The sequence below is a fragment of the Thyridium curvatum genome (assembly GCF_004353045.1).
Source record: "Thyridium curvatum strain D216 chromosome Unknown NODE_47_length_323349_cov_79.126483, whole genome shotgun sequence".
NCBI lineage: Eukaryota > Fungi > Ascomycota > Sordariomycetes > Thyridiales > Thyridiaceae > Thyridium > Thyridium curvatum.
The window spans coordinates 255,601-276,333 of record NW_022156802.1 but is presented as its reverse complement, the minus strand read 5'-3'; the positions used below and the strand labels follow the sequence as shown (position 1 = coordinate 276,333).

Below are 20,733 nucleotides of genomic sequence, written 5' to 3'. Positions count from 1 at the left end.
TTGTGACTGGGTTTCTGTTAATAGATCTTGTCGAATTTTGTTGCTGATAAGCTTTCCCTAGGGAGAATTTGAATCAATAAATAATTGGAATACCCACTGAAGTTTATTTCTCCTCTTCCGTGAGATCTGATACTGCACAGCTTGATAGAACAACACACGGGTCTGAGAGCGTCAGGCTAAACAGATTCAGGCACTAGACAGATACCGGTTGCCCAGACCTTTATTCCTTCGTCGGACGAATCTTCAGCCGCTATCATCCTATCTAGCTTCCAGCAGTCTATTGGTTGGTGTGTATTGATTCGAGTGAGAATGAGCGGTTCACATGAGGTGAGATTCTAGAATTGGTGCTGTTGGGCAGCTTTTGGAAAAGCGGGTCATTCCGAGGCCGATTTAATTCTCGTCGTCAGCCCGAGGACTGGGCTTACCACCTTAACGTTGTGCACGTCCAGGCAGCAGTCCGGACCATCAGGTATTCTCGGCGGTATCGGCCCTTTCGAAAGAGTGGACAGCATCTTTGGCCGCCAGCGTACACATAACTTCTCGCACGTATCCGCGCGCGCAACGTCGACTCTCAAAAAAGGTGGTGGGGTAGGTTACCCGCCGCTCGCCTGCTCCTCGGCCATCATGTCCGAGAATGTCGCGACGCCAACCGCCGCACCACCGGCCGCGCCGGCGGCCGCGCAACCGGCCAAGAAGCTGCGTAGCTGCGTGGTCTGCCGTCATCGCAAGGTCCGCTGCGACAAGCAGTCGCCATGCTCCAACTGCCGCCGCGCCGGCATTGCCTGCACCGTGCCCTCCAATGACCGCCCGCCCAGGTGGGCGCGCCGGCTCGAGCGCCTCACAGACAGCAGTGCCACGGCGTCTCCCGTGGCAGCCCCAGAAGTGCCCGATCCCGGAGCCACCCAGGTGCTGGATAGGCTGCGAACCCTCGAAAGCCTGGTCAAGGAGCTGAGCGGCCAGCTCGAGCAGGCGAATGCCGCGGGCGGATCGTCTAACGCCAACTCGCCTGGAAGTGCCGCTCAGGAGCAAGGTGCCGCCCGGACGACAGGCAGTACACCGTCGAGCACGAGCGGAGCTGCCATGCAGAAGCATTTCGGCAGGCTCATCCTTAAGGACCAGGCACAGAGCCGCTATGTCAGCAGCGGCTTCTGGTCTCGGGTGAGCGACGAGGTTAGCTCTCCCAATTGGAAGAACTCATCAAGTCACGCGTATTAACACTGGTGTAGCTTGATGGATTGAAACAGAGCACGCAAGAACTCGCCGACAGCGATTCTGATGATTCATCCGATGACTCTCCCGGTACTACACCCTCGACACGGGAGCACAACCGGGCGCCGTCAGACCGCTCTGCCTTCCTCTTTCACCACAACCTCAGCAATACCGGCGGCAAGGGGCCAGACTTGCGCCAGTTCCGTCCACTACCCTCACAGATTCCATTTCTCCTCAATACGTTCTCTGAGAATGTGAATTTTATCTTGCAGATCATGCATATGCCAACAGTACACAAAATGGTGCGCGAGGTCCGGGGAGATGCCTCAACGCTCAGCCCATCTAGCGAGGCTGTGCTGTTCTCAACCTACTACGCAGCAGTTGTGTCCATGGATGATGAAGACGTAAGTAGTTTCTGGACTTGCTCAACACAATAGGCCACGCCAGACAAGAGACTAATCGGATTGATCTCCATCAATCAGGTCACCACAAACTTTGGCTCTGCAAAAGCTGATCTCGCCCTCAAATTCCGTCTTGGCCTCGAGAATGCCTTGGCCGCGGCCAACTTCCTCATTACGCCCAACATTCTGCTAGTCCAAGCTTTCACAACCTTCCTCTTCCTCGTTCGCCTCCAAGACAGCCCCAAATTTGTGTGGATGATGACTGGTCTCGCCATCAGGATGGCCCAGAGCCTCGGGCTGCAACGCGATGGTTCTCACTTTCCCAACCTGCCTCCCTTCGAGGTCGAAACAAGGCGCAGGGTTTGGGCAGCGTTATGTCTTCTCGACATCCGTGCGTCGGAGAATCAGGGCTCAGACCTGACCATCTCCCTGAATAGTTTTGACACGCAGCTCCCTCTGAACATCAATGACGATGACATCAGTCCCGATACCAAAGAGACGCCGAAAGAGCGAGACGGCCTTACTGACATGTCATTCCCCATCATCACCTACGAACTTTGCCACGCCACCCTGCAGATGATGGGCCCAGGCGGCGTGCGCGGCGGCGGCGGACCGAGCCTAGACGAACAGAGCCAGATGCTGGACGCACATTTCGAGAGGTTCAAGCGGGGCTATCTTCGCTACACGGACCAGACCGACAATATCGCATACTGGGTCGCTTCCACGTCCGTCCGCCTCGTTGTCGGTAAGATGACGCTGCTAATCTACCTCCCGGCGCTCTTCTCCTCGCCCAACGAGCACTTCTCTGATGAGATCCGGAACAAGCTGCTCGTCGCCGCAATCGAGGTGGCCGAGTACAACCACACCTTGAATACCGAACCGCGTGCCCGCCAGTGGCGCTGGATCTACCAGACCTACGCCCACTGGTACGCAATCGTGTATATGCTCCTCGAGATCGCCAGGCGTCCGTGGTCACCTGTCGTGGAGCGGGCCTGGACTGCCCTCCAGAGTAGCTGGCTGTTCCCAGACCAGCACAAGATGGACAAGAGCTTACCTATCTGGGTACCGCTACGGAGGTTGATGGCAAAGGCGCGCAAGCACCGTCGAGACCAGCTCGAAAGGCTTAGAGGAGATCCAAGCGCGGTGCAGGAGTTGGAGTTGAAAGATCGGGACGTCCCTGCTCCAGGCAGCACGGGACCTTTTCCTGAAGGCAAGGCTGTCGAGGGATTCCTTGAGCACTGGCGAAGCCTCGTCAAAGAACCACCGTCGCAGCCTGTCGCGCGCCAGGAGTCTGCCGACAAGTCCACCTCGCAGCAACCAAGTCCGCCACCGGCGGCCGCGAGTATACCCCAACCATACACACCTTTCTCGACCAGCCAGCAAGGCGCGTGGGGCGCTCCGAATATGGGCTTTGGCGCAGCCTCACAGGTGACCAACCCTGCTTTCGCAGCGGGTATGACCTCCCAGCTCGGGGTGCCACCAACAGGATCCGACTGGATGGGCTTCGGGTCTTGGCTCTTTGGCGATCCCCATCAGACGGCCGACGTCTTTACCGACGTGGATGTGGATATGACTCTGGATGACGGAAGTATGAACTGGAACAACTGGCTCGAGTCCGCCGCCGTTACGGAGCTCGAGATGGCCTCTCAAAGCCATGCAGGATGGGCTCCCATGCCGCCTGACCAGGGCTTCTGAGATCGGTGGGTTTCCAGGCCAGTTAGTTTGTGAATTTTCACATCTACTTTCCTAGTTCGAATGTAGTACCTACGTATGAAGTGATAGGATACACTAATTGGGCTGCAACATTAGCATTGACTCCTAGGCAAATCTGTGGTCGTAACCGGGAATCTCCACTGCCGTATTTTACAGCACACCATTGGTTGGAGGAAACTGGGCCCCGTACTCAGAAACGTCTTATTGGTTGCCAAACCCCCATCACTGATCCCAATACGGTCTCCCGCACTCTACACAATGCGATTGGTCACTGCTGTTCAACCAGGATTGTTCAGCTATCTGCCAAGATGCTCTTGTGATGTATGGAGAAAAAGAAGGCAGTGATGGGAATTGATGGAGTCTAGAGCTCCTATATATCTTTTGCATCCCACAAGAGATCTGACTCTGTGCTGTGGTCTTTATCTCATCATAGCAGCTTCGTCATTCTCTCCAAACCTTCTGCCTCATCCTACAAGCGCTTCGACTGCAAATCCCTGAATCACATGTCCATTTAGAATGGCGGTCCTTGAACCTTACAAGGGCAAATACTTCCTGTGGAAGTATCTACCTTCTATTCCGGCTGCGGGAGTGTTCTGCGGATTGTTTGCCATTATCACCGTTTTGAACTGCTGGAGGGTCGGGAGAACCGGAACTTGGTCCTTTATTCCCTTCATCATCGGCGGATTCAGTAAGGCTTTCTCGTTGTTGTTATTGGGTGTGCTAATTCGCTGATATTTTCTCGATAAGTGGAATGTATCGGTTATGCAACTCGAGCAGTCGCTTACAACCAGACCGGCAAACTCGTGCCCTTTGCCCTCCAAAATTCGATGATCCTCCTCGCGCCCGTCCTCCTCGCCGCGACCATCTACGCCACCCTCGGACGAGTCATCAGCGGTGTCAATGCAGATAAATACGCGATTGTCAGACCGCGGTGGATCACGAGACTGTTCGTGACCGGGGACATTCTGTCTCTGCTCGTCCAGGGAAGTGCCGCGGGTCTGATGCTCATGGAAGGCCGCATGAAGACGGGCCAGAACATTGTCATACTCGGCCTGGTGATACAGATCCTGCTCTTTGGACTCTTTTGTCTCACGGCCGCGCTCTTCCATGTGAGGATGCGTCGGTGTCCGACGGAAGGGCACCGATCCGGTGGAGAGGAGTGGGAACGACAAATCTATCGACTGTACGGCGTCAGCGCCCTGGTCATGTTCCGGTCTGTATTCAGACTGGTCGAGTTCATCATGGGCTACAATGCGTATCTGCTTACTCACGAGTGGCCGCTCTATGTCTTTGACTCGGCCCCTATGTTGGCCGTAATGATCATATTTTGGTTTGCCCTCCCTGGGACTGTGTGGATGAGGAGACCTGGCAGCAAGGACTCGGTCACTTCACTGAGCGTGCTCAATGGTAGAACCAGAGCAACAAAGGGCTCGGGTATTACTGGTTCGAAAGCGGCTGGATCTGTGTAAATGCCACGTTCTTGTTTCAAGATTTTGTTAGGAGGGGCCGATAGAGATTGTTTACAGCCTTTCTTTCAAGATTTATTGGCCCGTAGAAGATGGACGTTAAACCCTGGAGCCGGCAGTAGTTCGGTACATATTTCTAAGGAATAGACAAATGGGGTTCCAGTACGAGATTGTGAAAGTTTTGCCACTTAACCAACATGCTATCCAGCACTCAAGCAAGGGAACGGACTGGAGAAGCAATATAGAGCCAAGAGAAAGAGAAATGGTATCTATTACTTTGTACAGACCTGGCCGTTGGGGTTTCGGAAGGGAAAAAGTGGAGGTGGGCTTGATTCAAGGCGGACGCGTCCACACAGGGATCATCCCATTTTAGTGCTTGCTTCTATATTTCGTGACGTTCAGCATCTTCGAGATTGAATTCACCATCGCCCTTTCTGAACCGATCTGAGAGGCGCGAGTATCGGAGGGAATCGCGTAATGCTTCGATAGGGCGCCCGACATGGCCCGCAAGCGGCACACGAAATCCAGATACGGATGTAAGGAGTGCAAGCAGCGTCACCTCAAATGCGATGAGGGGCGGCCCTCCTGTGGGAGATGCCTCGCTCTCGAGCGGCGCTGCTCCTTTTTCGACATTCACACTGGATTCGCACCAGCCCCTCGAGCCGCAACATCCATCTCCGGCTCCTCGTCTACTCCGGCTGCACCTCCCGCTCCATCGCCGGCCTCTGTCCAGGGGTCGACATCAGGTCGCGCGGACGATCTCAATGTGGAACGGTACAGCCTAGTCCACCTTGAGCTGTTGCATCACCCCGAGACACACTATGGCAGCCTCTTTGGCGATGCCGTGGAGGAAGCGAGACTGATGGTTGATCTGATCCGTCAGGAGGCGCTGGCCGTGCCGTACCTGATGGACGAATTCCTCGCTCTCGCTGCGGCGCACAAGAGTACCCTCGTACCCGCCGATCGGAAGGCTTTCTACCACACTGAGGCCACCCGGCTGCAGAACCGTGCCCTGTCCCAGGTCGACCTGAGCAACCTGGATGCTCTTGACCAAAATCCCATGGCAGTCTTTCTTTTCGCATCCCTGCTGAGTCAACATGTCATGTTTGACATTTTGTCCGCCCGCGACAAGGGTGGCAATGACCTCCTCGACAATTTGGTCCACTGCTTCGGGCTTCATCGCGGAGTTCGCCTCGTCGCCGGCCGCGCATGGCCGCAGGTCGAAGCCCGGATGCTGCCGATACTGATGGGCAGGCACCAGTTAGGCCTGGGCAACCTCAGTGTCATCGGGCCTGGCGATGAGTGCGACGGTCTGAAGAAACTCATCGATAGCAGGCCTCTGAGTGAAGATGCTAGTAAGGCTTGTCGCGAGGCTGTCGAAATTCTGCAGAAACTCTTCGACGAGCAAAGGACCGCCGTATCGTCCGGGACACGGCATGTCACGGTGGTGCAAGGATGGCCAGTCAGGATACCAACCTATTACGTCGAGCTTGTCGACCAACGCGTGCCCGAATCTCTCGTCATACTTGCGTATTACGGAGTGCTCCTTCATCGAGCCAGGGACTATTGGGCAATAGGAGATACAGGGACTCGCCTCGTCCAGTGTATTAGTAACATACTTGGAGGGTACTGGGCGAGGTGGTTGGGGTGGCCGAGGCAGATCCTAGATGTCGATGCACCAACTGAATTGGCACGTCAATAAGGACACGCCTCCAGTGATGCTCGATCTTGCTTTTCATGTTGGCCAGGTACCCCGAATGTCAAATTTCTTGAACTGAACGTCGACATCGGCAGCTCTAAGACAATTAGAGTCAAGTTTCCAGTCAAAAGGATATCTATGAGGAGTGACTGGGCTGATCGCACAGGCAGCTTGAAAGATGTATGGTACCATGCTTCGCCAACGGTGATCGATTCGTTCGTATTTTAGACATGAACAAGTGAAGAGCACGAGGGCAAAGTATGGTAGCGACGGTGAGAAAATTTGGGAACCTATTGATGTCTGATATTAACCAGGTATATTGCGGATAGACAATCTCACCTGGAACGGATGCATAGAAATTGTCTGATGCGCTTCCATTCGAAAGCACAAACGATATCAATATCTTGATAGTTGCCAGCGGCTTCACCAGAAGGTCATAGGATGAGGAAGTTCCGGGGGTGGTCGTTTTGAATATCTCAGAACGAGGCAAAACTTGGCAAATTTTGCTCCATGGATGGCAGCATCTTTACAAAGGAGTATCCTACTGGTCATGTAATCTGCAGAGAAGTGGGAGTCCCGCGCGTGACGTCTCCGGATAAATTCCAACCTACGCAAGCTCGGTAGATGGGGCAAAGAATGGGATAATTAGCTCCGTTATTTCTTGACCTGGTACACAATGGTGGTCTTGCGGCTTATATACAGGAGGTTTCCCGTGCCAAGACCGCTCCTCTTCATTTTCTCCACTGAGCCAAGTCCTTATGCCAAGATGAAGACCAATAGCCTCGCCCTCGCTGTCGTGAGCAGCCTCATCGGGCCTTGCAAGGCCGCTCTGCGTTTTGGGTGCTCGTCGCTGAGCGTCCAGCGCCTTGACCCCGTCGTCCAGCCGGGGATGATGCCGTCGTCCCACGTTCACCAAATTGTTGGCGGCAATGCTTTCAACGCTACTATGAACTCAGCAGTTGAGTTACCGGCTAAACTTGCTACCTGCACGACTTGCTTCTTTGCCGAGGACTTTTCCAACTATTGGACGGCTGTCATGTACTTCAAGCACCGCAACGGGACCTACCACCGTGTACCTCAGTACGCCAATGCAATGTTGGAGGGATCGACGCAAGGCATGACGATCTATTACACCCAGCAAGACTTCAACTCGAACGGAAACCAGAAGATCACCGCTTTCAAACCAGTAAGTCTCCAAACTTGCCTCAATCGGCACACGCTTTGTTTCAAGTGCTCATTCCTTTCCAGGGCTTCCGCATGACTGTGGGTTCACCCACCGCCACCAACACGGCCACTGGTCTTCGATATGTCTGCCTTCAGAACTCCCTCACGCGGTTCCCCGAGCTACCCGAGTGGCCAAAACAGCCCTGCAGGGGTGGCATCATGACGGTTCATCACTTTCCAGCGTACGTGGTTGCAAAAGCTTTTCCCTACACCAAAGTGCACTCCTGACTGAATGCTCTTCCAGCTGCTGGGATGGAAAGAATCTCGACAGCCCAGACCATCAGTCTCATATGTACGCGACCACGAGAGACGCCTTCGCCCCGGCAGGGCCTTGTCCGGCATCCCACCCGGTCCGCATGCCGCAGGTCGCCTACGAGACACTCTGGAACACAACCATGTTCAACGACAAGTCCATGTGGCCTGAAGACGGTTCCCAGCCCTTCGTCTGGAGCTTTGGCGGCTCTGCAACTGGAGCCGGCACCCATGCCGACTACCTGTTTGGCTGGAAGGACGACACCCTGCAGCGCGCCATGGACTCGAGCTGCATGTTTGATGCCTGTGGTCAGAGTGTGCTCAAGACGCAGACACCAGCACAGATGAACGCATGCAAGCTCAAGAGTACTGTCAATGAGAACGTCGATGGCTGTGAGTGAGGCCCGTGAATCCCTACATAGAACGGTTACTGACGATTTTGAAACAGGGCTCACCGCTCTTCCGGGTCAAGGTATGCCAATGTGAAAGCTTTGAAGACTTTGATGAAAGTTGATACATGTACCTGCTCGTATATAAAGCTTTGATTATCATTTCTGGTCTTGATCCTTATCGTCATTCATTTGCTAGCTCGGTAACTTTCTGGATGATACGGAAGTGAATTAAGATTATGATAACAATTATGCAATCATCGTCAAATGCCATGATTTATGTCATAATTTCTCATGACGAGACAAATGTGTGCAATAGACTTTACTAAGAAAATATTTGTGATGCCAAAGTTCCTATTTAACTAAATACTTTTGGCCATGCTGCCCTCATATCCGGTACTTACTGGTGGACGGACTTGGGGATTAGATATTATTGGTCAGGAACACAACATTGACTGCTGCAAACCTAGAGCTTATTATCAGAATGACAGATGGTTGATAATTCGAGCGAATACTTACGCCGCAGTCGCCGCAAATATCTCTACCTTCCTAGCCTTGGTCACCGAGACCAGCGCAAGTGCAAAAGTCGCACAGAATACAACAGTAAGCCCAAGGCGTATGCCGTTGGATTTCACATAGTAGAGAGCGACGACGGAGAATATGGGTAGAACCGAGGCAATGACAGTCGAGATCCCGTAGACAGCGGCAGCAAGACGACTATCGTCATAGGTAAAAAGATCTGGCTCGGAGGGATTTGGTGTCTAGTGACCAGAGCCATTAGAATCAAGAATGTAAGTAAACACCACTTAATAAGCTGACCTTGACCCGTTCGCCAATCACACGATGGTAGAGTGGTATGACCTTCTCCAGTACAATCCTCGTCAAAGGATCTGTACATCCAGTAGCCTGAATAGATAACAAATCTTTCTCATGAATGCTGTCCCAAGCTACTCTATCGAGACCTAGTAGAGGGAAGTTTCCCATCTGTGGTCTCTCAAACCAGCTCCGGAGGAAGTTCACGTTCTGTTGGCTCGGAGTGTGAAGCCGAGCTAGCTGCGCTTGTTTCAAGACTGCATCGTCTGCATGTAGTCGACCATGAAAACATCAGCTGTTGGAACTAGCTATTTAAAGCAAGAGAAACTCACTATACAAGGATAACATCTCTCGTAGCTGCAGTATCTTTGCCCACTGATCACGGTCTCCTTTCCCCTCTCCATTCGCTAATGACCACCAATCCTTGCTGTGATAAGGTCGACCAGGATGGGCACGATCTCTTAGTGTTAGATCCGTGAGCTCTTCCTCAAGATGAAGGACCTCGGCTTGCAAATACAGAACGTTCTGCATGTTGAGGGATCGAAAGCGACGCACGATAGCAAACTCGTCATGACGGGCCATGAGGTCCGCGACCTTTTCGTAACCGTCCATGACCGGTTCCGGCTGCACATGGGGGATTTGGTCCACAACGACAGATTCCATGGCGACATTTGACCCTTGGATCGATTGAGTATATCGAAAGTTGTGCGCGACAGCACTTTGGAATTGATGCCGAATTGGGATATCTTGGATGGGCAGGTAAAATGCACCTCGGGCACCATACCGTGGCTGTGGTGCATATGCAGTGCCAGCCCTAGCCTCCAGTCTCGGGCGACGCAATCATGGCCATGCTCGGCACACCAGGCACCACGGCAGACGGAGAGGCGATTTTTTCCGAGACCATCCAGTGACACCATGGTGTGCTCGATCGAGACTGGTCTTGATAAAAGCAAACGTCTCGCTCTTCGACGAGGGGACGACCTGACCCCCCTCCATCATGCATGTCCAGCCTATCACCAACCCGCAGGCTACGTATCGTGCCATCATTGGATCAAGCGTGCAGCTCAGGCGTGTGCGTGCTACACACTCCGCATTCGCGTCTTTTGGGCCGCATATATTCCCTCTGCTCGTAAGGCGATAGGATGCCTTCTTCAGCACTGGTTCTGTATGGTGGTGACGGGTCGGAAGGGTCGCCAGGCAGCAGTAGCCTCAGGTAGCGAATAGACCGGTACTGAGACTGAAGTTGGTACTGATACGCACTGGCAGTCTGGCACAATACTTTCCTAGGGGAAATGTTTTCGCTCCCACCACCCAACTTGATGCTTACCGCCGTCTGACTCCCGACACATACAATCATTACCACCGTACAATGTCGTCGCCATCAGAAGACCAACGTAGGTATGAGGATGCCGCATTGCGTGAGTCTAGGTACAATACGCTTGGTTTCATCAGTGGGGGCGTTCCCATGAGTCTAGGGCATAAGGCATACCTCGAAGACAAAGAAAGAGAAGCTGCTCGACAACAGGCCGCTTCAGCACCAAGAGCACAGAAGGTACTGTTCAAATTCAGCGATGAAGATGTGCCCCGGCTAACAGCCAGCAAGGCCACATTCGATGATCTTGCGCCAAAGTGGGCTTGGATCCTGAATGGCAAAGGGGGCGTCGAGCCTGTCCCAATCATCGAGGACTCAGGCACCACGGAGAACTTCATTTCACCTGCGCAAGTCGAGCAATTTGGGTTCGGAACCAGGTCCACCACACCGAGATTGTTCACCCAGGTATCCGGAGACGGCTTCGTTGTGCGCGAGCTGGTCGACGTGATCTGGTACAGCAACAATGTACAGGAGACAACACACTTCTACGTCGCCCCACCCGAGATACCGTATGGGATGGTTGTTGGGAGGGACTTCATTCAGGAGCATCCCGGTGCCCTCATGGACCAAAAGCCAGCCGAAGCCATGATGCTCACCGTCCAGGCAAAAGCAAAGGTAAACAGCATCCGCTGACCAACGGAGCCATAGCTGATGTTATGATCGGGAGTCCGTAGAAAAACGAATCAGATGCGATTCATGGTGCGAGGGAAAGAATGAGATCACAGGCCGAGGAAATCAGACGAAGACGGCAGAAGACACATGTTGATGATGCGCAGCCAAGTACGGCCTCGTCATCTCGGCAGTCGACGTTGGCGGATGTGAAATCATGGACCGCTCATGCCGGCGAGAAGAAGTAGGTCAGCAGATACTCAATCTGAAAGCTTGCACACTGATGCATGGTCTTATGACATGACAACTTATGGGTCTTATATGTTTGTGGTTAAAATATGGACATTGTTTTCAGTACTGTCGCTTCCTCCACTCTTACCATGTAAATGGCGTCCTTCTGTCCACCGTTCACACACAGCCCAAGCAAGAGCTACAGAGGTTTCCCATAGCATGCTGGTCGACGTTGACTTTTACAAATGGCATCTTAGATGAAGCCGACCTAGCTCTATCGCCTCCCAAGTGCAGTGAAGTCGGTCTCTATCGCCAATGTACTTTGGCCTAGCACTCATCATGGCCTTGATCATGAGCAGTTCTGGAAGGGTTGTAGTGAATTTGTAAGGCTCATCTATATTTCGGTCCTAGAGAGTGTTTAGTAGCCATCAAGCTTGATGTGCTAATGCATTGCGATCACTTACAAGAGAGATGAGCAGCGTCGCCCGGTGGTTTCGGTCAGCCATTTATGAGGCGGCTTCGGTTAATTACTATACGCCATGCGAGGATGGCCTCTCACCAAATGAGCCCAGTCCGGCGACTTCAAGAGTTAGCAAATACTGATATCAGGGGAACCAATCGCCATATGTCCAAGCGCCTCGAGCTGACGTACCTTTGGCCAGTCCAGTCAGTGTATCTCAGGTGTTTGGCAGGTGTTTCGTGATGCACGTCTGCACAATATAGCAACAGGACTACTCTCGGTGATAATCCTAACCATCCGGCGGGAGTTCCATCCTTGGTCTTTTTGAGGCATTCTCTTCTCGTTCGAGGACTCCTGATACTTCCACTACCAGTTCTGCCATGATCCTCTTCCGCCGTTTGGATATGTTCACACCTGGCTGATCTAGAATTAGAGTTTAGTATTAGTGCCTTGTCCAGTCGATGGGGAAGAGCCAGGCTTACCCTGCATGTGCGGTTTATTCTCAAAGATATCGCCCTCATTGTCACCCACTTGGGATTGATGCAGGCAATCGATGCAAAGAATTATGTCAGGCTGCTCTTCCTCGTCGAGGTCCCGAATGGTACACCATGTTGTCCCTGAAATGTATTCTCCCGACGGCACGACAGTCTTGAAATGTACTCTCATGCGCTGCCCTTCTCGTTCGCCACCATACCTCTCTGCCGCCCTGGACGTTATCAAGCTTCCTTTCTCCCGGCGGAACTTGCCATTGAACGGCTTCCCGCGAGCTTGGGGATCGTTGGGGTGGAGATAGAGTCGAATGACAAGGTCGCAGTCCTAGCAAGAGGCATCATAATTAGAGACTGAGCCGCAGCGCAACGCCTTTTGCGCGGGGCCGATGGGCAATTCACCTCTGTCTTCTCCAGCCATGATGTAGTGTAGCTTTCGTAGGCACTGTCAGACGACTCGACGCTCATCGCATCAGGCGCATCACGATTGGGCCTGGCCCTCGCAACTGGGCTCGAAGAGGGCCCAGCGCCGTCCTTGTGGACGCTGACCATGCGTTGGTATTCATCGCAGAACTCGCACAGCCGCTGGTAGGTGAACTTTCCGATTTTTTCAAGGGGAAGTATTCCCTCGCTGGTCAGATATTCCACGAGGGCTGTTGGTGAGCCGAGTAGTACGCCTTCCTTGGCCGCAAATTGAAAAGCTACATGGACAATTGCCTCCTCGATTGTTCCAGGCATGTATGTCAACGAAGAGGTATTTTCTCAAGCCGGCATGCCGGCTTGGTGCGAGCGATTGGTTGTGTTTGGGAGTGGGCAACGAGATCGGTCAGCGGTGTCGCACTGCGCCCTGGGGTCGTTGATCAGCGTCAATCAGGCACCACAGACTGAGCTGAGCCTGGCGATCGTGGTGGGACTCCGCTGGTACTCTCGTATGAAGGATCGGATGGATGATTGTGTCCGGCAATACGACCTATTCGGCCTTTCTTAGTTTGCTGGGATGTGCTCAAGGCGGCGGCCTAATCATGGTAAAAGAGCACTGCGCATTGCAATACTGGAAAGGCCTAGGTTTGCGACGAGTGGCTGCAGAACGGAGGGAAACAAATAGCAATGCGATGGCAGTGGAGGCCCCAAGATGGACATGCACTCCGCCCCCAAATCACCTGCATGCGCCCGCCTGAACTGCCTAGTCCAACAGTGCTGTATGTCCTGTTTCCCACTAGGAGTTGCCAGTATCGGTACGTCTTGCATCACTGTCGACCAAGTCAAGGAGCTTGTTCTTATCAAAGAGCCCCCATCCATCAGCCCTGTGGAGGAGATGACAGCTATGGAACCCATACTGCGAAGTTCATCGAGGTGCGATCTCTGTCAAGTATGATACAAATTTTATGGATACATGACATGACCAGAAACAGTCTTCAACACAGTTTTGATACACATTCCCGAAACTTAAACCCACGGCTCGGGATGAATGTTTTACGCGACTTCGCACCTGGAAACTTGCTCCCTCCTGGCGAGGAAGCCGATGGCTTCCTCACTCGCCCTTCGCTGACTGAATTCTTCAGCCCTGTCCTCTCGTTAGTGAAGCACTGGGACCAAAGCTCACAACGTCTAATATCTTACTCAAAGTTGGCCCCTGTCTCCGTTCTGGTTCCGAGTCAAGAAAATAGTATTCACCATGAACCTTTAGTATGGGGCTGCCAATGATGACATCGTCGGCACAATTGTTCGAGATGACATAAAATTCATCTTCCCGTGTTTGGGGAGTTGAGCCCCGCCAGGTAATGACCGACCTTTTGTCGCTCTTGAAATTACTGTACCTCACTTCTTCGACTTTGGTATGGCTCAACTCGAGGCGGGAGAGCAGCTTTTCCGAGATGTAATTGAAAGGGCTTTTCTCATCCAGCATGACCTTGACGCTCAAAGCGTCGCTTTGGGTTTCTCCATAAAATCTAGCCCATTTGCGGAGTGGCGACGGCGGACTGCGGGCCTCAGTGGTGTCTCGGGCAATGACAGGAACCTCAAGCTGCGACTTTTAGCATTCTCTTGTGATTTCTCACCAAAATCAACCCCCATCGACCTACATTCGAAGGCTTTGGTTGCGCAGATGGCAAGGCCGAGGACAAGTTCAAGCCACCGAGAGATTCCGTGAGCGGATTCATTGTGAAGATCATTGGAACTAGGAAGACTCTGTCGGACGGGCTTGGTCGGCCAAATGAGGCGAATTGCTGCCATCTTGGTGCTCAGTCGTTGGCTCTTCGCAACACGACACAGTACAGACAATCGGGGAAGGGAAATAAGTTACTACTCACATTGCTATTGTTAAGCTCCGTTGAAGGTATATTTCGGGGATTGAGGAGCTGCTCGGTCAGTTGCCATCCTTGTCCTGGACTCGCCGTTGGGCCCGCAGACTCGTCTGTGAACATTTGTGCCAGCTGTCGCAGAACGCGCGAACACTTGAGGTCGCTCTCCTTATTCACGAGATAATTGGCATGGCCGAGGCTCATGGGTATGCCACCACTGACAAAAGCGTGGTGTTCATATCTCTGTTTGTCCTGGTCTGCTTGCCTGTATTTGACCACTTCCGAGTCCTCATTCATTGCTTCTGTTCGCCAGTCGGCCACCTTGTGAGGTGAGGAAGGAGGAAGAATGAGGGGATTGGATTGCACGCCGAAGAAGGGGGCTGCGTGGCGAACGCCCATTCATTATGATCGGGAACCAGAGGGGAGGGCCTGGATGGGGAATGGAGACCTGAATGGATTCTCAAGGAGCCGCATTGGACCTGTCCACCTGACCTATTGACCATCCCACCTGTTGCTGTTCGTTTCAAGATGCGAGGGGGGACCAATCCGCGATGTTTTGCTTACATGCGCATTGTTCAAGAATTACGCGAGCCGGTATTGATCTGAGTGGTGGGCCAGCTTTCGCCCGGCTGGAGAGGAGAAGGTCTGGAGTGGTGATGATGGAGGGGAGCTCCCTGTTGGGACTGGTCAACCCCCATCCTCCCAAGCCCCTCCAAGCTTTCTCTTCTTGAACGCATGACATTCCCCCTCCCCCGATCCGGACTCTGTGCCTGGAGGTCCAAATCGTCACGCAACAGACCAAACTGCTGGAATCGGCTCACGCCTAATGGACGGTGGCGTCGACCTGCATATCGGAGCTGGTTGTTAGTGGTGAAGATGTCTGCGCCGCCCCACGCATCCAGCATGCTCACTCTACAGACACCCAATCCGGCCTCTCATGAGAGGACGGGTACCACTGCTGCTAATGATTGCAGTGTGATATGACGTGTGAGATTTTAGCTGGGCCTGCCGCGGCCTCTCTTGCGTGATTCGTCGGGATGGTTTACTGCCAGACCGCGCGGCAGACTTTGGGTATTGGATGCACCGCATAATTATATCACAGTCGACCTTAAGAAATAACTCGATATTTCCGGTTCTACATAAGCTGATAAAGAGAAAAGCAGTGCCTTGATAGGGGGGCTTCTTGATTACCCTGCTGCAAGCCAAGCCTCTCTTGACTCAATCGATGCGTTCAGGGCTTTTCTAGACTCAACAATATATCGCCGTGACTGGCACTCTCTCTAGGAGTGTTGATGAGGTGTCCGTCCACCAATGGTTTGTTGTGCGTTCATAGTTCAAAGGTGTTCCTATTCTTCTACATGTATATCTAATATGGTACCTCCTTCCCATCATATCGCCCAAAAGACTCTTCCTTTCCGGGGACGTGGATATTGAGGAACTTGCCATTCTCTGCCTTGGTCGCGTTCAAGATGACGTTCTTGGTTCCAAGTGTGCCCTCCTCTACGTCCAGATCGGCATTAGGCCCGCCAAGATCTGTTCTCATCCACTGTTTGAGAGTTAGTCGAGGAAGGGCTTGTATATTGTTATGGTGGATTGGACTCACCCCAGGGGAAATGAGCAGGCACGTGAAACCCTCATCCTGTAGATACATGGCATATTGTGTGTTGAGCATGTTCATTGCCGCCTTGGCAATCTTGTACGCAGGCGACGGGGCATGCTTTGTGAACCATGCCCATCCATTCGATCCCATGGAACTCGTACTGTTAGGATATACGTAAGCGACAAGTTACAACAACAAAGCGCCTTAACTCATATACCAATACTCACATGTTAATGATTTTCTTCTCCTTGCCGGCCCTCAAAAGTGGCAGGAAGGCAACAATTACCCGGTGAGGGCCAGTGACGTTGATGTCCAGGGAGCTGGTCAATTGCTCTTCAGTCATGCCGAGAACGCCGTTCTCGCTGAAAGCCTGAAATCCTGCATTGTTGACAAGCACATCGAGACCTTGTGAGCCGAGAATGGACTTGACCTCTTCTGCGGCCTTATTTACCGACTCGGTATCGGCGACGGCGGCGGTGACGGGGAAGAGACGGCCAGAGTACTTGTTTATGAGCTCTTGTAGTGGGGGAGTCGGCTCGCGGCGGTTGAGGACAATGACCTTGCCAACCTGACTGGCGGGCATCTCGAGGAGCTGCCGGGTTAGGGTAAGACCTAGGCCTCGGGTGGTACCGGTGATGAGATATGAAGACATAATTGTTGTTTTCTATGTAGTTCCGTGATATCAGGATAACAGCAATGATTGGAAAATACAACTGAGGCGGCATCGAGAGCCTTGCAAGTCTTGAATGCATGACGCTTTATAAGACTAAAGTCCGCAAGCTCGACGACTAAATCCGCAATTCCGCAGTGCCAGAAGTCCGACCTGTTTAGCTTCCGCACACGTAACTCCAAGTGCCGCTCCGCGCCTGTTCAAGTGTTAGGTGAAAAGAGACGCACAATTGGTAATCCTGCACTAGGAGCAAGCATGCCAATATCTCCATAGAGGGCGATAACGCCGATACCAAGACAGGTTTCGGTTTCAAGTGACTACCTCTTATGTCCGAAAAGCGGCGGGGCATAGCGGACAAGCCCTGGACGGACGAATGTTGTTACTGTGCATGACCAAACTTATTTCCAAGGCTAACCATTATAAAGTCTATCGATGTCGATATATCAGGTCAATAGACGGAAGCGCGGATGGTACCTGGCACGAGAGCCTTGCCCTGAGCTGAGAGCCCTGAACTGGGAGTGGACGTCGTGATGGTACAGTGAGAGGACGTGTGTGGTCTACTAGATCCAAGGATTGGTCCCGGCCGGCTCCCGCGCCGGTGTTGGTGCATCATTTTGTGCTATAAATACATGAGTAGATAAATTCTCTTTGTTCTTGCGTTGCATGAGAAGAGCGAGCAAAGGCAGGAGATCTCCCCGGTGTTAAGGTTCTTTAGTTGCTCCAGCTGAACATGGACTACCTAGGTAGGTAATAGACCCCTGTTAGCGCCCGGAGGCCCCTGTGCCATTAGCCGTTATCAACACCTGGAATGTGATTGGCAGCAAAACAAAACACCACGACGCGATCGGCACTAACAAGATGATGCATCGCGACAACTTTGCGTCGAATTGATCACTCAACAGAACTTCTTTCTCTGTACTGACGAGCTCTGTACCCCGCACGCTCAGTTTTCCCTAATCAAAATGGCATCCTCACAGCCTACATACACTTATGAGCCTGCGGCTAAAGTCCACAAAAAGCGAGGCCCGAAACCCAAGCCTCTGAGCGAGCGGGTGTCGAAGGCAACAAACCCCATCACACGACCCACGCGCAGGTATTCAAGAAAGAGGAAGATCGAGGTGCTCATGTACCTCATTCACCACCGTGTCGCCGAGCCGCCGCAGCCTCTCAACGCGCGCCACCGCAGACGACGTCTCTTCGGCACGGCGCCAGTCCACAACATCGAGGACGGGCTCGTCTACCGGCTGCCCACATACGAGGAAGCTTCCGCATTCTGGAAGATACCCCGGTCGACCATCTTGAAGTGGTATCAGATCAGAGATCAGATTCTGGAGGGTCCGCAACCCCGAAAGAAGCAGTCCAACAAAGGCCAGGGACAGAGCGATATGGAGCAAGGCCGAGAAAAGAGCAGCGTCACAGATGCAGCTATGCCACACCAGAGTCTCCACGAGACACCGGCAGCAACGACACCTGTGCAGTCACCAGGAGCGATGTCCGTCGAAGTCCTCTGCAGACAATGATAGTCCCGGCCACGTCTGCGCAGCATTGGTGTACAAGCAGTGGTTCCCGCTTCATGTTAGAGCTAATTAATGCTGCGGGTGGAGTCGCCAGGGAAGAATACTTTTCCCCGCACCAGCCTCCCAGGGCCAACTCCCGACCAGCGCCCGGCCTGTCTCCGAGCAGAGTTGCCGAACCGGCCACCGGCCGGCCCCAGGTCAAAGTCTCTAATAATGGCGGGCGCGATCCAGACTTCGAACCCAAGATGACCGTTCTCGCCTCACGGTAGTCCAAACCATTTCCTCCCCGCCACCTCGACAGTTCTCGTCAGATCAAAAGAGACTCATCGCATCGACCTGCTGTCTCCAACCCCGCACTCCTCCCCGCGAAGAATCGAAAGGCAGTCAATCGTCACGGCAACCACCATGGCACCACCGACTCCCGGCATGCTCTACGTGACGATGCAGCCCCAGCCGGGCCTGTCTCTCGATCAATTCAACGAGTGGTACAACAACGAGCACGGCCCGACCAGACTGCGCCTCCCCCACATCTTCCCCAACGGCCTGCGGTACCGCGCAACCGACGGCAAGGAGCCGACTTTTCTCGCCAACTACGACGTGACTGACATGAGCCACCTCGAGACACCGACCTACCTGGACCTACGAGCGAACCGGTCCCCCCGCGAGGCCGAGACCATCGGCCAGGTCGACGTCAAGCGCTACTTCTTCGACTTCGTCTTCGGCCAGCAGTCGCCCGCTTTTGTCCCTATCGAGCAGTTGACCGACGAGGAGGCCGAGGGCCAGGTCCTGATCGCCGTCGACGTCACCCTGCAAAACGTGGAAGGCGCCGAGGAAGAAGCGGTCAAGTGGTACAAGGAGGAACACGTTCCCATGCTGTCCAAGGTCCCGGGCTGGCTCCGGTCACGGTGCTTCCGCACCTCCTCCCTCGACAAGGGCGCTCCTGCCAAGCTCTGGTCTCTGCACGAATATGCGAAGGACAACGGACTGGGAGGTCCGGAGCACAAGGCCTCCATGGATACCAAGTGGAGGACTGAGGTCTTCTCCAAATACATCGGCGACAAAGGCCGCCGTGCCTACTCGCTCTTCTACGTCTTCGGCCCCGCCCCGCGCGAGCTGTCATCGCTCTCGCGACTCCCGGATTCCAAGGACTTCACCTCTCCGGACTCGAAGCAGTCTACGACGCCCGGCCCGTCTGCGGTCATCAACTCCTACATCAGTACGGCCGACAACCTCGTCGTGCCCTACCGGTTGGAGGGCAACCCTTCCCCCAACGCACCCACGATCGCCTTCTGCAACTCGCTGCTGACCTCCCTGCACATGTGGGACGACTTGGTCGCCATCCTCAAGAAGAACCGGCCCGAGTTCCGCATCGTGCGGTACGACTTCCGCGGTCGCCAGGCCATACCCGACCCGCCCACCCCCTCCACCCTCGACAAGCTCGCCGACGACCTGGACGCCGTGCTGACCGCCCTGCGCATCCCCAAGCTGCACGCCCTCGTCGGCGTCTCCATGGGCGGCGCTACGACCCTCAAGTTCGCGCTCAAGTACCCGGCACGCCTGTCGCGCTTCGTCGCCTGCGACTTCAACGTCGCCAGCTCCGAGGCCAACACCAAGGCTTGGAAGGAGCGCATCGCCGTCGCCGAGACCCCCGCGTCCGCGGAGGACGGCCAGCCCGGCATCCGCAAGCTGGCCGGCCAGACGGTCGAGCGGTGGTTCCACCCGCACACGGTCAGCGACAAGAAGGCCGCCACGCAGCGCATGGTCGACATGGTCGCCGCCAACGACGTCCGCGGCTTCCGGTACGGCTGCCAGGCGCTGTGGGACTACGACATGAAGGGCGAGATGAAGGGGTGCCGGGTGCCCGGCCTGCTCGTCGTCGGTGACGGCGACGGCAAGGGCGCGCTGGTCAGGGCCATGGAGGGGTTCAAGGGCTTGGTCGGGGAGGCGGGCGCGGAGCTCAGGATCGTGCCTGAGGCGGGACACTTACCCATGTATGAGGCGCCTGAGGCGTTTTGGGAGAGTGTCAAGGACTTTTTGTAGATGTTGGTGGAAAATAGAAAATAAGAAAAAATAAAAGGCTCGAAATGAATAGAACGTGGTGGTTCAATTCTCTTGAACGCTGCTCAGCAACCCGGTTTGAGGATGATTTCAATATTCCCTCCCAGCGAAATGTGATTACAAGCACAAAGAATATTACACAATGGCTACTTCAGTTCACTCAGTAAAAGAGACTGGGGAAAGAAGAGTGGTTCAGCAATGTCTGACCAAGATCAAACTTGTGATGCCCTTACAGTACCTTTGCCCATTAGGGCTTAGCGAC

At 53.8% G+C, this 20,733-nt stretch overlaps 11 protein-coding genes across 11 annotated transcripts; 7 read left to right on the top strand and 4 right to left on the bottom strand.

Annotated features, from left to right (window-relative positions):
* Positions 1-624: 624 nt before the first annotated feature.
* E0L32_007682 (uncharacterized protein) lies at positions 625-3,305 on the top strand (the record flags this gene model as incomplete). Its single annotated transcript, XM_031142452.1, has 3 exons — positions 625-1,170; positions 1,227-1,613; positions 1,692-3,305. The coding sequence occupies 3 exons, from the start codon at positions 625-627 to the stop codon at positions 3,303-3,305; spliced, it is 2,547 nt and encodes an 848-aa protein (XP_030993414.1).
* A 534-nt stretch (positions 3,306-3,839) lies between these two features.
* E0L32_007681 (uncharacterized protein) lies at positions 3,840-4,792 on the top strand (the record flags this gene model as incomplete). Its single annotated transcript, XM_031142451.1, has 2 exons — positions 3,840-4,011; positions 4,071-4,792. 2 exons carry the CDS (start codon positions 3,840-3,842, stop codon positions 4,790-4,792), a joined length of 894 nt encoding a protein of 297 aa, XP_030993413.1.
* Positions 4,793-5,288: 496 nt separating this feature from the next.
* Positions 5,289-6,491, top strand: E0L32_007680 (uncharacterized protein; the record flags this gene model as incomplete). Its single annotated transcript, XM_031142450.1, has 1 exon — positions 5,289-6,491. One exon carries the CDS (start codon positions 5,289-5,291, stop codon positions 6,489-6,491), a length of 1,203 nt encoding a protein of 400 aa, XP_030993412.1.
* A 763-nt stretch (positions 6,492-7,254) lies between these two features.
* On the top strand, positions 7,255-8,450 carry E0L32_007679 (uncharacterized protein; the record flags this gene model as incomplete). Its single annotated transcript, XM_031142449.1, has 4 exons — positions 7,255-7,674; positions 7,737-7,894; positions 7,957-8,357; positions 8,413-8,450. 4 exons carry the CDS (start codon positions 7,255-7,257, stop codon positions 8,448-8,450), a joined length of 1,017 nt encoding a protein of 338 aa, XP_030993411.1.
* A 326-nt stretch (positions 8,451-8,776) lies between these two features.
* On the bottom strand, positions 8,777-9,829 carry E0L32_007678 (uncharacterized protein; the record flags this gene model as incomplete). The annotated part of the gene is made up of 4 exons (XM_031142448.1): positions 8,777-8,819; positions 8,873-9,114; positions 9,173-9,432; positions 9,499-9,829. 4 exons carry the CDS (start codon positions 9,827-9,829, stop codon positions 8,777-8,779), a joined length of 876 nt encoding a protein of 291 aa, XP_030993410.1.
* Positions 9,830-10,535: 706 nt separating this feature from the next.
* E0L32_007677 (uncharacterized protein) lies at positions 10,536-11,171 on the top strand (the record flags this gene model as incomplete). Its single annotated transcript, XM_031142447.1, has 2 exons — positions 10,536-10,564; positions 10,619-11,171. The coding sequence occupies 2 exons, from the start codon at positions 10,536-10,538 to the stop codon at positions 11,169-11,171; spliced, it is 582 nt and encodes a 193-aa protein (XP_030993409.1).
* Positions 11,172-12,127: 956 nt separating this feature from the next.
* Positions 12,128-13,064, bottom strand: E0L32_007676 (uncharacterized protein; the record flags this gene model as incomplete). Its single annotated transcript, XM_031142446.1, has 3 exons — positions 12,128-12,261; positions 12,321-12,654; positions 12,729-13,064. The coding sequence occupies 3 exons, from the start codon at positions 13,062-13,064 to the stop codon at positions 12,128-12,130; spliced, it is 804 nt and encodes a 267-aa protein (XP_030993408.1).
* A 735-nt stretch (positions 13,065-13,799) lies between these two features.
* On the bottom strand, positions 13,800-15,025 carry E0L32_007675 (uncharacterized protein; the record flags this gene model as incomplete). Its single annotated transcript, XM_031142445.1, has 3 exons — positions 13,800-13,890; positions 14,144-14,349; positions 14,636-15,025. 3 exons carry the CDS (start codon positions 15,023-15,025, stop codon positions 13,800-13,802), a joined length of 687 nt encoding a protein of 228 aa, XP_030993407.1.
* Positions 15,026-15,992: 967 nt separating this feature from the next.
* Positions 15,993-16,878, bottom strand: E0L32_007674 (uncharacterized protein; the record flags this gene model as incomplete). The annotated part of the gene is made up of 3 exons (XM_031142444.1): positions 15,993-16,172; positions 16,230-16,386; positions 16,454-16,878. The coding sequence occupies 3 exons, from the start codon at positions 16,876-16,878 to the stop codon at positions 15,993-15,995; spliced, it is 762 nt and encodes a 253-aa protein (XP_030993406.1).
* A 980-nt stretch (positions 16,879-17,858) lies between these two features.
* Positions 17,859-18,416, top strand: E0L32_007673 (uncharacterized protein; the record flags this gene model as incomplete). Its single annotated transcript, XM_031142443.1, has 1 exon — positions 17,859-18,416. One exon carries the CDS (start codon positions 17,859-17,861, stop codon positions 18,414-18,416), a length of 558 nt encoding a protein of 185 aa, XP_030993405.1.
* A 402-nt stretch (positions 18,417-18,818) lies between these two features.
* E0L32_007672 (uncharacterized protein) lies at positions 18,819-20,453 on the top strand (the record flags this gene model as incomplete). The annotated part of the gene is made up of 1 exon (XM_031142441.1): positions 18,819-20,453. One exon carries the CDS (start codon positions 18,819-18,821, stop codon positions 20,451-20,453), a length of 1,635 nt encoding a protein of 544 aa, XP_030993404.1.
* Between the last annotated feature and the right edge of the window lie 280 nt (positions 20,454-20,733).